This window comes from Balaenoptera ricei, chromosome X (genome assembly GCF_028023285.1).
Source record: "Balaenoptera ricei isolate mBalRic1 chromosome X, mBalRic1.hap2, whole genome shotgun sequence".
NCBI lineage: Eukaryota > Metazoa > Chordata > Mammalia > Artiodactyla > Balaenopteridae > Balaenoptera > Balaenoptera ricei.
In genome coordinates this window covers 10,133,571-10,148,683 of record NC_082660.1, presented here as the reverse complement: position 1 = coordinate 10,148,683, position 15,113 = coordinate 10,133,571, and the positions used below count along the sequence as shown (strand labels likewise).

General features: G+C 42.2%; 1 protein-coding gene across 1 annotated transcript in view; it reads right to left on the bottom strand.

The window, feature by feature from the left end:
* FRMPD4 (FERM and PDZ domain containing 4) overlaps window positions 1–15,113 on the bottom strand; it is a 176,270-nt gene that overhangs the window by 14,134 nt on the left and 147,023 nt on the right. Inside the window, exons 8-10 of the mRNA XM_059910961.1 lie at window positions 11,310–11,429; window positions 5,220–5,356; window positions 1,764–1,890 (exon numbers count right to left, since the gene is read on the bottom strand). Of these exons, the coding sequence (XP_059766944.1) occupies window positions 1,764–1,890; window positions 5,220–5,356; window positions 11,310–11,429 (384 nt within the window). The remainder of the gene's footprint in view (window positions 1–1,763; window positions 1,891–5,219; window positions 5,357–11,309; window positions 11,430–15,113) is intronic.

Genomic DNA, 15,113 nt, shown 5'->3' with positions numbered 1-15,113 from the left:
ACTCAATATCTTATAATAAACCATAATGGAAAAGAATCTGAAAAAGAATATATATATATATATATATATATATATATATATATATATATATACACACACACACACATATATGTATAATTGAATCACTTTGCTGTACACCTGAAACACTTTAAATTGACTATCCTTCAAAACAAATTTTTTTTAATTAAAAAAAAATCAAAGAAAGAAAAAAAAGTCCACGTTTCATACCAAATGTGCCAGGAAAGTTTGTTAGGGGTGAAATTTTCCAACGAGGTGTAGAACATCAAGTAGCAAGGACTGCAAAACTCTGTTTTCAATTGCAGATAACTTGCCAACTCATTTGTCAACCGTACCTCAATGTGCTATCCTTTATATAATTGTAGTTTAGAACCAGTCACCCAGCCGACTTCTTTCAAAAATCCAAAGCACTTTGCAAATTGATTTGAAATCAAACCACTCACTCTTAACTAGAAAAAAAAAAGACCTTTATAGAAGGGCAGTGATAGATGGACTGATCTTAGAGCAGTTTTCCAAATTATTACATAACCAGTGGGCCAGGCTTGGAAGAAAATCACACCAAGTCAATTAAAAGAAAGTAGCTTTGGGCAAGTCAGAACTGATACTTAGAACATCTTGACCCATGACATCCTGCTATATTTCCATAAGCTGAATGCTTACAGAAACTGGGAAGTAAGTCAAAGGTGGCTGATAGTGTGTCAAAGTTGATCACACGTTTTAAAAAGTCATTGGGGGTGAGGGGGGAGCAGAAATAAGTATGTGTTAGTCAGTAAAAAGGACTTAAAATCAGATACTAAGACCAAAGAACTACCCACACAAATGATTTGTATTAGAGAGTCACACACGTTTCTACGGCTGATGTCATTGAGAAACTGTTCTTGGGCTGTCAGACTGCCTCCAATTTTATAGGTCCTGGATTTTAAGGCTCCTTCTCTTTCTGGTTCCTGAAACCCTTTGCTTTTATTACCAGTAAACATAACTCTCTATTCTGACCAACAGTATATTTTAAAATGTCCTTTGTGTCTCTTTTACTTGATTTAAAAAAAGGAGATTTTAACACTAATGATGGTGAATGACAGAACAAAGTTTATCTTCTCTCTAAAAGTAAGATTTAATTCAGTGGTTGTCAATTGGGGGTGATTTTGGCAAAATCCAGAGAGACGTTTTAGTTTGTCATGATTGAAGGGGTGGGTGCTACTGACACCTCACGGGTAGAGGACAGCGACGCCGCTAAATATCACACAGCGCACAGGACAGCCCTTCTTCGCCAACAAAGAATGATCTGGTCCCCAATGTCAATAGAGCCAAGGTAGAGAAACCTTGGTTTAATTCATGTGGCATCTAGTCTGCAGGGACCCTTAGTAGCTGCTGTGCACTTAAGCTGGTCTGAGTGGTAAGCGAAAAGATGATGAAAATAAGAAAATATTGTGCAATTCTATCCTCTAATCCCAAGGTCTCAGAGGCTTTGCAAGGTTCTCCTGCATGCACACGTGAACGCACACACAGTCCGTACAATAAGGAGTCTATAGCTTGCAAGGAATAAATAGGCCTCCATTAGAATACTTAGCTTTCACTTAGTCTTAGAAACATGTTAATAGTTAAAAAAAAGAAGGTTATATAGTGTTACATCCTCTGCAGATCTGGTGCTAAGTATTTTATTCATGGGCTAATTTTAAACATTTAAAAAAATGTATGCAAGCCTCTCTTTTTAAAATCCATTTTCTATTAAGATGCAAATGTGATACCTTTTTACCGGGTGGTACCAAGTTTTGATTTGCTTTGACAAGGTGTGAAAGTGCTTTCTTTATGTTCTTCTCTTTCATGCTTTGCAGCACAGCAGAGGGAAGAAAGGTCTCTAATCCCCATTCTTTTCTGCAATAAAGAGCATATCTTTAATTTCACATTCCTGTGATGATTAGGTATCTAAGACAAAATGGCACTCTGATGTTTGTTGGAACAAATGAACTCTTGGTAAGGCAGGGAATGGAGACAAGTCCCCAATTAGGGAAGCAACTTTTAATTTATACTCAGGAAACATACTATTTGATCATTAATCCATATGTTTGCATTTTAAAAGAAATATATTCTTCACTCTCCAGAGAGAAGGCTAACGAGGCATTTGGTACCAATGGAAACTGAACAGACACTTTATCCAACCCACCTCTGAGTCTCTTAGAGTTCATTCACATATCTGACTTTGTACTTCCAACACCAATTTCTCTCCATCCCTTTGTTTATTCCCATTGCCACCTCTCCCTGTCTACCCATGCTCTGTCTTTCTGTCCTCTCTTAGAAGGACGAATATAGCTCCTTCATGCTCCCCAACCATTCTTTCCTCCCCATTTCCCTCATCAATGGCGATTTCTCCAGAAACACACAATTCTCTTTTCTCCCACCCAGATAGTATCTATCTAACTCCTTCCGTCAACATTTCTTGCTGAGGAGGGGGGGGGGGGGGTTGCTGGTATGGAGTCAGGGTAGGGTTCAGGACCCTTAAGCATGTCTGGTACTGACAGGGAGATGCAAACATCACTCATAGGTGTGGATATACAAGGAAAAAAACAAACAAATGGGCCTGGGTTAGTATATTCTTGCCAAGAGCCCATGTTCCCAACAATGACTACAACCCTATCCTAGGAAGGTTCCATATTTTGAATTCTAGGAAATTTATCCTGATTGGTCATGTGCCCAACCAGTATCTTCTAAATTATGTGAAGACTTTCGAGAAGGTTCTGGTTATCTCTCCAGCTCCGGCTCCTCTCTAAAGAAGGGTAGGAAGACAGCTTTCCCCCCACTTGACCATTCACACCCTTTTCACTAGTTAAGATGGTGTTTTTTGTGATCACTGTTTTCTTCCTTCTCCTTCTCCTCAACTTGTACTTATTATTTTCACCCATCATTTGGCACTCCTTATGGGCTACCCTGTAATTCTACTTGTATCGTTATTTTACATCATTACTTTTCATTCTCTGTCTTGTCTTTATAATCAGATCACAAATTCTTCAAAGGTTAAGATTATAATTTACAATATTTTCTTTTCTCTTAGTATAAATACAGTAAGTCCCCTACATACGAACCTTCAAGTTGCAAACTTGCAAAGATGCGAACGTGCGTTCGCACCAACGTCAGGCATGAGTGAAACTGCAGCTTGCCCTCTGTGTCCTACTGCTGATGATCCTTCAGCTCTACCATCTCCTACTTCCTCTCCCTCCTCCAGTCAGTAACTCTTCTTGCCTGTTCACTAGAGGCCAGCCCCAAAAGTACGCCAGCTGTTGTACTGTACTACTGTACTTTTCAAGGTACTGTACTGTAAGATTAAAAATGTTGTCCTTATTTTTGTGTTTGTGTTTGTTTGTTTTTTATGTATTGTTTGGGTGAAAAGTATTATAAGCCTATTATAATACAGTACTATATAGCCGATTATGTTAGTTGGGTACCTAGCCTAACTTTGTTGGACTTAGGAACAAACTGGACTTACCAATGCGCTCTCGGAACGGAACTCATTCGCATGTAGGGGAATTACTGTATCACATAAAATGCTCAATGAACATTTGTTGGGTGAATGAATGAATGAATGAGAACATTAATTAATCATCATAGACTCTGCAAGGTTCTTAGGCAAGTTAGTTATCTCTGGAAGTTTTTGATTGTACCATGCTCAACCTGGTAAAATGTGGGTACAGAAAGTAGGAACAGAAATGCATTTTGGTTGTCTGAAAATCATCTCAAGTTGTGCAGGCCACCTTTTCAAGTGGGATCCAGTTTCATCTGTTCCTAAGAACCTCAGAAAGGGGAACGGATGAGGGTGTGAATGGATCCACTCAAGCGCGAGACCGCTTTGTGAGCCGAATCTCTCTCGGGCTCCAGTCCTGGCATGTGTGGCAAGAGAGGAAGAGACAAACCATCTGCAAAAAGGAGTGGACTGAGATTGGAAGGCCTGGGGTTCTCAAGCTGCACACAAGGATCTGTCCCTAGGCAGTGACAGGAGAACCGAGGGTGGCAAGATCAGGGGCGCTGGGAGTCAGCAACCTGGAGCTCTCATCTTCCCGTCTTCTCATCTTCCCAAACGCAGGCTCGCAAACCCATTGAGAAGAAGCCATTTTACTCCGTGGGGGTCGACCTGGCGCTGTGGAACCCAGAAAGGCTTTACAGGCAGCCCATGGGAAGCTTCTGTGGGATGTGGAGTTTCAATCAGCCATACGCCACTTGGAGGTGGAGACGGAGCAGACGCTAAGGTCTGTAGTGTTACATGTTCAGCCCCACCATAAACTTTGAAACATGAGTATTCTTTTTTTCTTAGCATTAGAGCTGCCAGGATTAAAAAAATGGTGGCTGCTTTAGGCTACTGGATCACCTTCCAGCAGGAAGCATACAGACTGGGAGATAGAGGGTTCTCTTTTAAAGGATGACTCTTATATAAGCTCGTCAACTGAAGGCAACATAAACTGCTTTTTTCTAAGAAGAGGGGATCTTTTCCGGCTAAAGAGGTAGTACACTGCTGTTGTAAATGCCATATTCAGCAAGAGAAGGCATTTATTTTCCAAACAGCATTTGATTCATGAAACAAAGTTTGTGTGGCATCCTTTCCCACGCTGTCATAGTTCTTTATTACAACTACCATCCTTCCTGATTAGGACTCAAAGAATTACTTTTTATACTGCATTTTGATCGTCTAAAAGTAATCTGTGGTTATGCACACCATTTTCTAAACACAGGTCTTCAAATGATCACACAAACTATAGCCCGATGTGGAGTCCCACCGCCTGTGTTCGAATCCTACCCCCTCTAGTTAATAGCCAGTGTGACTTAGGCAAGTTATTTAACCGTCTGTGCCTCGGCTTGCTCATCTGTCAATCCTACTGATTTCATAGGGAGGTTTTGGGAATCAAACAGCTTAACGTCTGAAGAGTGCCGAGACCAAAGCTTGGTTTAGAACCAAGTTCATTTAGGAATTTAAAAATGTATGCTTCATTTTAAATGTGACCCTCAATTTAACCACAATTCTCTAAAAGTGGACTATGTAAGAAATGGTCTCTTCCACCGAAAATGAACAGAATATTCATATATTTTGCCTCTGGTTAACAAATGCTCTGCCACAAACAACATCAATTTTGGAAATAGACACACACATCAAAAATACCCTTAGGCATTAAGGAGGCAGCATCTTTGTCTCCGAAATGGCTCCAAGAGTCAACACTTACTCAATGTACTTGAGGGAGATTTTCTGCGTTTGCTTGGTGGTCACGGTTGCAATGTACATCTGCAACGCCGCCAGCCGCAGGGCGATGTCATATTTCAGCTCCGGCCCAAACCGCTCCTGAACGACATCGTTACAACTCTGAAAAGAGACCAGCAGAGGGCGCAGCTTGTCAAAGGATGCACTGCGTTGCCTTAGAGGGACAGGTGACAGGCGTTTCCCCACTGTCCCACCTTCACTTCCAAGGCAAGGGGCTAAATGTGGAAACATTTTCACCGCTGCTTAGAACCGAGTCAGTATTTAAGTGCAGGCACAAACACAGAGACCACACAAACGTTTAACATTCATCACGAGCGAGCTGCTATTTAAATATTTCGCTTTTTGTAAAAATAATGAGGAAATTAGGAATGGAATTTCCAAACACAGGTGCCACGACTGAACACGTGAAGCTCTAGTAGCATGATGTGGCTTCTGTAGCTAGGCTGCCGGGATTGGAATCCTGGGTTCCAAACCTCTTCTTCCACTTTAAGAGGAAAGAATCCTCTTTCTCTACTTACATCATGTGACCTTGGGCAAGGCCCTTAATTGTTCTGTGCCTCGGTTTCCCCTTCTGTAAGTTGGGGATAATACTTCCCATTCGCAGGGTTGTGACAAGGATTAAATGAGTTAACAAGCCCTCAGAATTCCATCTGGTAAACTGGAAGCGCTCACACATGTTTAGAGCTGTCATCATCAATGTCACCCTCTTGCTATCATCCAGAGTGGCTTCGGGGAGGAAGAATGAGCAAGGTGATGGACAGCAGCAGCTCTGGACCTACACCTGCCTCGGGGTCCTGGCTTTACCAATGGCTACCTCTGTGCATAACCTTCAAGCAGTTTACTTCGCTCTTGCAGCCTCAGTTTACTCATCTGTGCAATGGGGATTCATACCAACGACTTGGCCGGAGTGGACAGGGTGGTGAGGATGAGGTGAGATGCACGCTTTGTCACAGCGCCTTGGCGCACTCAGTGGAGGGTGGCTCTTGAAATCGTCAGTCCGTTCCAGTGGTGACTGCCCCCACTGAGACTTTGAGGGAGTCTCTCGGCTTTAGTTTGTTCACGTGTAAAAGGGTGACACCTACCTCACAGGGTTTGGGGTGAGCATCAGATTGAAGAGGGGCTGAGAGGGTATTGTAACGTGTCAAGCCCTCCAGGACCACAAGTGAAGGGTCTGAGGGCGCCATTCTCACTCCTGCACGGAGCAAACACTGAGCCGAACGTTGATGGGAAGCACGGTGCTGCTTAAGTATATTCTGCATGTGTGTTTACTTATTTTCGTTATTGGAAACTAGGCTCTTGGGCCAGAAGATATATTTAGCCTCTTTCTCCCTTCTTTATTCTCTGCCTTGTCCCCAAAAGATTTCAAATGAAAAACTGTATCAGGATTTGTTTGGCTCCTTTCTGAGATAAGTACCTTTACGACCACTTCATGTATTGATTCTACTAAATGGGAACACGTACCCCATACGGTTTCTGCATACAGTATTTGCCCTTCGGATACGTCCCCCTGGGACCCTACCTGCCCGCTCTGGGTGCCTGCCTCGCAGCCCACCCCTCACCCCCAAAAGTGAAGCCACATTCCCTTCCCTCCATCCTTCACATGGTTTTCCACCTTCGCTTTTCCTTAAAATCCCACATCTATCTGGATTGCACTGTACTCCTGTTGGAAGTGGGTCTGATTAGAGGCAGGAGACAGGGTGGCTCTGAGGGAAGCTGCCATTTTGTTTTGCTAGTCTTGGATTTATTTATTTGCTAGTCTTCAGTTATTTCCAAGAGCCCAGGGTTGTCCACAATGGGATACCAGGGGTTTGAGGGTCCAGATAGGGTCATTTTATAGTCTCGTGAGGGATGCGGGTGAGCAAGTCTCTTGGCAAAGTGCCAGGCCATAACACGCACTCGAAGAACCAGTTTTTTGATAAAACCATTTTGATAGATCACTTTCTTCTAGGACTGCTACTGCATGACAGATTTGAAACAGGATTTTAGCATAGAATTTAGAGACAAAAGCTCCAAGTTGGATCCTAGGCTCTGTCAACTACCAATCAACTGACCTTGGATGTGGCACTTCATCTCTCGAGTCTCAGTTTTCTTATCTGAAAAAAAAATGGGCTAACAACAGCTAACTCTCAAGATTGCTAGCATACCTGCAAGGATGTTTCATAAAATGGAATGTGCTTTATAAAGGTGAGTCATCACTATCACTTGTCCTCTGAGTTGTGACTGCGGTTGTTTTTTCCCACTCCTGTTATACCCTGTATTTAACCAGACTTCTGAGTGGATTCTTTTGTCAAGGTGATTAGTCACTTAATTACATTATATAATTAGTTCAGACTGATCCCGGAGAACTAGTGTGATGTCTGACTTATACATATTTTTGGTACAAATTATGCATTTATTACTCTCAAGTACATTATTTAAAATATAGTTATACACACAAATGGCGGTCATTGTTTTGCTAAACAGAGGTCTCGACAGACTCCGCTTTAGACCTACAAAAGTTCATTTATAATGAACATGTGAGATATTAAAAAGGAAACCAATACTGCTAAAGTGTTTGAAAACATTCTGTAGCCTTATCATCCTGTTTACCAATTGGTTTAACCATCTTTGTTTTAATAGACAGTGGACAGCTAAATGTCAGCATAGCTTATTATAATTATGAAATAGAACAGTCTGGATTATTAGGGTTTACTGTTATTACATATGCTGAAATCTGTAAAATACCTCATGGTCCATTAATGGCTAGGAGATTCTTATATATTATCACTATCGAAACCTCTGTGGTCATTGTCATGGCTTGTTAATGGCCACTGCCCTCATTAAGAGCCCACTAGGCTGAATTGATTTTTGTCTGTGTAACATGATAGACATTGTTTCTGTTTCCTCTCTTGTTCTCTAGGCTAATTTTATTGCATCTTTTTAGTACCTTAAAATCAACACTCGGACACAGCACCATTCGCAGGCCCACTGACATATGCTACACAGATATGTAATTTTAGACATACTGCACGTTCTGTGATACAAGGCATTTTGAAACAGAGGGTCTGAGTCCAAGAAATTTTCATTTCCTATTCTCAGTGGAGGATATATGAGATGATGGTAGATTAATTTTGGCCTCTATCGCCCACCATAACATGGCTCCCCCCTTCCCCCCCCAGCGCTGGCTACTCCTTGAAGGGATAGCTAATCCACCACCTGTGCAACACCCAAGGGGGGAAAGCGGAAGTGTCTTCGGTCTTCAGCTAGTCCCAGGGCAAGAGCCCCAGACAGGTTTTCCTGTTCTCAGGACAGTCCCACAGGTAGAAAAGATGTGTCTTTTGAATAAGAAAGATTCCCATGAACTGCATTAGATTTGAGCAAACACCTTAAGTGCTTAGCAGTACTTCTGGGCTACTTAAAAGCTCTCCCCTCGCCAAGACAAACGCAACCGGGCTCTTCTTTTAGAAATGCAATGGACTTGTGATGTTGCAAACAGAAGCCAAGTAAATGGCTTTAAAGCATCATCTTGTTAATGGGATGAGTATATAATTATAGAGAATGACAACTGAATGCATCTCACGTTCTACAGCCACGTACTGATCGGCACCTGTAACTACTTATTTGCAACTAACAAGCTAAAAACATAGCACGTGACATGAGTTGCCGTGGCAGAGCCCCGAGCTGGTTCTCAGAAGGAATATGGGAAGATGCAGTAATAGATCAGCTGAGAATCAAGCTGTCCCGTGCAGTCAGATCTGGGTTACCTGGCCTCTGGGGAAGAGGGGATGTTGTAACCCAGGTAACCAAAGTTTAACATTTAAGTTCATTGTTCTGGGTAGAAAATGGAGTGAAGTGCACTGCACATTTCTTTATTTGATAAACAGGGTATATGGAGCAGGATTTGCCTTTTTCTGATGACTCCGGGTTATCTTCATAAACAGTAATCATCCTTCTGAGCTGTAAATACCACACCACAGTCTCCTCCAAAGACCACTGAGGTGGGGAACATTTAACAGGCCTTTCCCTGAGTGCCCCCATCTGCTGGAATGTTCTAGTATGTTCTGCTTCTTTCTCCTCCCACTTAATTTCTGTTCTCCAGGGCTTATTGCCATTTAATTTATGTCACTGTTCCTAATTTCTGACATCTATCTTGTCTACATCTCTCTGCCATCTTCTATCTGTTTTCTTTTCACACCCAACTTTTTAAAGATTACAAAAGCTTTGAAATATACAAGAAAATACTGAGAATAGTAAAACAAATACCAGTATATCAACTACCCAGAGTTAACAAATGTTTCTTTTATTTTTCTTTTTCCTACGTTCTTTGCTTTTTAGTTCTTACTTAGGGCTCCAGCAACCTTTGGCTTATACAGATATCCCCCAGCCAAAGAGAGCATTGTTTTTGGCCTCACTCTTGCGTTTTCTCCTTTCTTTGCGGTGGAAGGTTACATTAAGGTTTACAACCTCTTTGAGTAATTCTAATGTAGATGCTTAAGCATTAGGTAAGTGGGTTCTTACTGTTTAATGTGATTATATTGGGAATTTAAGTAAGAGTAATGGGAAGCAGTTATAGAGAAATATAGGAATATCGCCTAAATATCAAGCAGATAAATTCCCTTTGGGATAAACAGCAAAGAGTCTCATTTCTGGAAGTCTTGTTTTTTGAAAATTATATCCCAGAATCAGATATAGACAGTCTGCAAAAAGATATATCTTCTTAAAGTTTTACTGCCTTGAAATGAACAATTCCATTACAATGAATATCATGATATTTCAGAACAATCTAAGCACCAAATAAATGAATGAACAAAATAAGTAAATAAAGGAGAAGGGAAAACTCTTTCTTACAGGAGAATGCCAACAAATAACTGAAGAAGAAATAACGGAATTAGACAAATCATCATTTTCAACCATCGCAATAATATTTGGGCAAGAATCATCAACGAATACTAAAATGAACAGGTAAAAGGATAATGAGAGTTGCAAAGTGACTTTCCACAAATTACTTAGTAACTATAAAAGGAAAAGTGGTAACTTCTGGAGAACATCAATTAATATGAATGTTGACAAGAGTCAGTGTGAACCTTACCACGAAGGGGACAAAATGACATCACATGCCTCCTGATACGATGCACTAAGGAGGGCATGGAGTCATTCATGTTGTTGTTCTGCCCCCAATGCAGAGCCTCAATCTGATCATGAGAAAACCCCAGAGAAACCCAAATCGAGAGGTTTCTACAAAATAACTGATCAGCACTCCGCAAAACTGTCAAGGTTGTGAAAGTCAAAGAAAGGCTGAGGCATGCTCCAGACTGAAGAAGACTAAAGTGACATGCCAACTAAATGCAAAATGAGATCCTGGGGTGGATCCTATCCTAGAAAAAATTGATATAAAGGACCTTTTTGGGACAATGGGCAAAATTTGGATACAGACTGTAGATCCAATAATGGAAATGGATCAGTGTTAAATTTCCTGATTTGGTTAATTGTATAATGATTATATTAGAAAATGTTCTCATTACTAGAAAATATACTGACGTATTTCGGGGTAAATGAGCATGGTTTTGGTACCTGACATTCATATGGTTTAGGAAAAAAATCGTGTGTGACGGGGGAAGGGGAGGACGTGTGCACATGCTAAAGATAGGGTAAATGTAGTAAAATGGTAACAACTGGTGAATCTGGGTAAAGGATATCAAAGAGCTCATTTACTACTCTTGAATCTTTTTCATAAGGCTGAAATTATTTCAAAATCAAAACTGAAAATTTAAACAGCACCATGGAACCTCACTCAATATTTTGTAATCACCTATAGGGGAAGAGAATCTGAAGAATATATGTATATGTATGTATGTATAACTGAATTGCTGTGCTGTACACCTGAAACTAACATGATATTGTAAATCAACTATAGTCCAATAAGAAAAAAGCACCATGGAATCCTTTTATAATACACTGAGCTTGGGGTGAGGGACGAAGAGAGAGAAGATCCCAAACGAAAGAATTCAGGGGGGAGAACCCCACAGTTAATCCATCCCACGGTGTTAATATGAAACGTGCCCTGGTTCTCACGTACCTGAACATACAGATACTCGAAAGCAACCGGGTCTCGCCTTAAAAGGTCAATTGGATCCTTTGGGACGAAGCTAATTCGGAAAAGACATCTCATCTTATGCGAGCTGGGCCTCTGGGTCACCTAGAGGAGCAGACCAATGACAAGAATCCTTCAGTGCTGGCAGAAAGGGCTGAGGGGCAGAAGCAAAGGCAGCTTTCTTTGGACACTGAGGAAGGAAGCGGTTGAGGTTCTTTTAGTACTTGTCATACATACTCATTTCCTGAACACTGCACATACCTGTGACCCAGGTCACGTTCCCCCAAAGCAGTCCCGGAAATGAGGGACTTCAATAAGGAACTGCTCCCAGGAGAGGTCAGTGAGGGAGCGAAGCAGGTCAGACAGGAGAGGAACCTGCTCAGGTCAGCCCAGCAGGGGTGGCTACAGGCTGTCCTGAGGGAGACTCTGGTGGGAAACTTACACCACGGAGCCTCTGGGATCACAGGTAAGTCACTGGTTTCGGGCTGTCCCAGGGGGATGTGAATTTCCAGGTACGGACAGGATGGGCACCAGCAGTCTGAGGGCGGTCCTCTGAAGAAGATCTGCAGATGCTGGCTGTTGTGACAGGCACACACTCAAGCGAGGCTGGGGGTAGGGGGCGCAGAAGGGGACCCGGGGGTAGGAGCGCAGAGACTGGCCACTACAGTTTATTACTGTGTAACACTACTGTGGGTTTTTTCCTCAATTAGACTCCAGAAGGACGGTAGCAATGAAAGCACGACAGTGGCAACTTGGATGACATCCAACTGGAAAGCAGGAGGACAGAAGTTCTGGCCCGTTCACTAAATTTGGAGTCCACAGGTTTCCAAAGTACCCAAACTTCTGCTATCATGATTTGTCCAAATTGTTCAAAGGGGCTTAGAATACACCACGGGTCCTTCAGGGTTAAGGACCATGGATCATTTTGAGTTGCTTTCCTTTTCCCCAGCACGGTATGTGCCAACTACTAGGTCTTAGTTTCTTAATTCTTTTTGCAACAAAAAGGAATCGATCAATGAACGGTAGGTGCTTCATACACAGCTGAATGAATGAAAGACACTGGACTTCAAGAACGAAGGTAAAAGAAAAAAAGTGAAAAAAAGTAAAAAAAAAACAAACAAAAAAAGATTAAAAAAAGAAAGAAGGTAAAAGCGCTTCAATTTCCCTTAAAGAGGTCAGTGCGATGAAACTAAAACCCTGCAGCAGGAACCCACACAGTTGTTCTACTTGTAGTTTTGTGCACTTGGATGTACTTTTTAATGCGCTTGCATGCAGTTTCATGTACTTGTAACTACTTTTATGCAGGGGACAAACCTGGCAAAATAAAAATGTTTGTGAACTGCAATTTAAAAGTTCAAAATAGGGAGTTGCCTGGTGGCCTTGTGGTTAGGATCCTGGGCTCTCACTGCTGTGGCCCGGGTTCAATCCCTGGTTAGGGAACTGAGATCCCACAAGCCACGCAGTACAGTCAAAAATAATAATAATAATAATCAAAATAAAATAGTAATAGCTTTATTGAGTTATCCGAGTGCGCATGCACACACACACATTCTGAGAGTTCCCATTGCTAACTTTGTTATATAGAAGAATTTCAAGGGGACTACACATCCCACGTTTAAAGGTATACTGGGCATCCTGAGAAGCAGTAACACTGAACCAGCTTTCTGGCTGTGGGCAGGATTGCAAAGCTGAGTGAAGTCAGGAGCCCATGGGATCCGGGCTGCTCATCACTGGCTGATGGTAAAGCAAACCAGGAAGAAGGATGCGGGGCTCTAAGAGACCTGGGGTGCTGGCAGGGCTGCTGTTGAGTGTCACAGTGACATAATGGTGTTTTGTCAGAAGGTCCTGTCTGATGTCAGAAAGTCAGAGATCATCATGTCTCCAGCTCCTTTAATTACAGGTTAGAATCTGTCCTGAATTTTCCATAAGCCTCCTTGAGTTTATTTTTATCATTAGTAGGTTACACTAGTTTTGGGAAATAAATTAATGTAATGCAAAAACGTGCTTTAGACTCATTAGAAATGGCAGTCCAGGAGAATTACAGTCTCTAAAACAAGCAACAAAACAATTTCTTGGAAACTTTAAGTAGTATGTAACAACAATGTTACTTTCTAGACAGAAGTTTAGTGTCAAACTGCCAGAAATTCAGGTAGAGTCGCTTAAAAGTTCCTTGGGGGTTTTCATCACAGTTAAATGTTTTAAAATAATTTTTGTTATTGGACAAATTCCTTATACTTACTCCCCAATTCTATCAAGCTTATATTTCATGGGTCAAATTTTTCATATGTGTTGAATTCAAAGGCATATAGCTGGTTTGTTTCGGGATATTTAAACAATCAGTTTTCTAGAGATAATACTTGAGTTTTAGCACTTTGCTTGTAGTTCTGATTAAAGAGAAAACAAAGCCTCTTCTAGAAAGATAAGGGAAGAAGCACTGTTAGAGGCTTTTTGTTTCCTTCTAAGTTTTTTGTTTTGTTTTGTTTTTTGGGTTTTGTTTTGGTGAAGCCGCCCCGGTTCCCTGACCAGGGATTGAAGCCGGGCCACTGCAGTAAAAGCGCTGAGTCCTAACCACTGGACTGCCAGGGAATCCCTCTAATTTTTTTTTTTTTTGAAGGCATCATTACATTTATTTTCGGCCCTTTATGAGTCCTACCGCACCCAGCCCCCGTCCCCCCGCCTCACCCAGCCCCACGCATTCCCACGCGTGGCCTGGACCCGAGGGACTACAACTCCCGGCAGGCTTTGCAGCAGGAGCCTGTAGCCAGGGTTTCCTGGGAAAAGTATTGCAGGTCGGCTTCGCCAGCACGCTAATTAAAAAGGCCAGTAGGGGAGGGTAAATTAAGCTCTGATTAGGAGATAACGGAGGAGGTAAAGCAAAAAGACCTGCGCTTTATTCTTGGCCCTTAGGGAAAAGGAGTTTTGACCTTGCTGCCCGAGAGTAGGAGGGTGGCCAGCGCCAAAAGTCCTGATGGAAGAGAAAGCCGGGGGTTGAAACTCCTCCTCTAATGTTTTAAAAGAAGTCTAAAACTTGGAAATCAATCCGGAATGAGAAGTTATGGTTACCTAGCATCAGAAGAGACTTTGAAAGAACCTCTGTCCAGCTAAATCAGCATGAAGCTTTCCCCTAAAGGCTGGGTGGTAGGTAGAAGTTCAGGGCGAAAGTAGAAATAGAAATATCAAAAAGTTGTGGGTGGTTTCATTAGACTCATAGTAACTGGCTGTCTGCCCACATCCCCCTGGCATTTACTGCTCCAAGCTGAAGGCTGTTTACTGCAGACACCTGTGACCATCTGCCAGCACAGGGCAACCCAGCACAGCCAGGGAGCAGCTGTCCTTAGGAGCAGCCCACCCCCAACTATGCACGGGATGTTAGCGTACAAAGCCCCAGCCCCCTCGCCCCTCGGGTGGGGTACCTCGGAGGCACGTTCTCTGCTGGTTCCCTGTGTCCGCAGCAGGATTGCGCTCCACGTGCCCACAGTGGAAACTGGCTTGATTACACACTCTTTATTGGCGTCCCCATTTTCCCATTTCCCCTCCCATTGCTCTCCCAGTATTTCCCGATATCGCCTCCCAAATAAACCACTGACATCCAAATCCTTGTCTCAAGGTTGGCTTCTGGAGGAACTCAGAGCCAAACACTGACCGTTCACATGCGGGATTCTGTGTATCAGGGGTTGTTCCCCTATAACAAAGAATAAACAACTCATCTGTTTCCAAGCGTGTTTTGGCACAGGTTAAAATAATAAACAATTAGATGTGATTTAAAATATCCAGAGGTAGATTTAAACA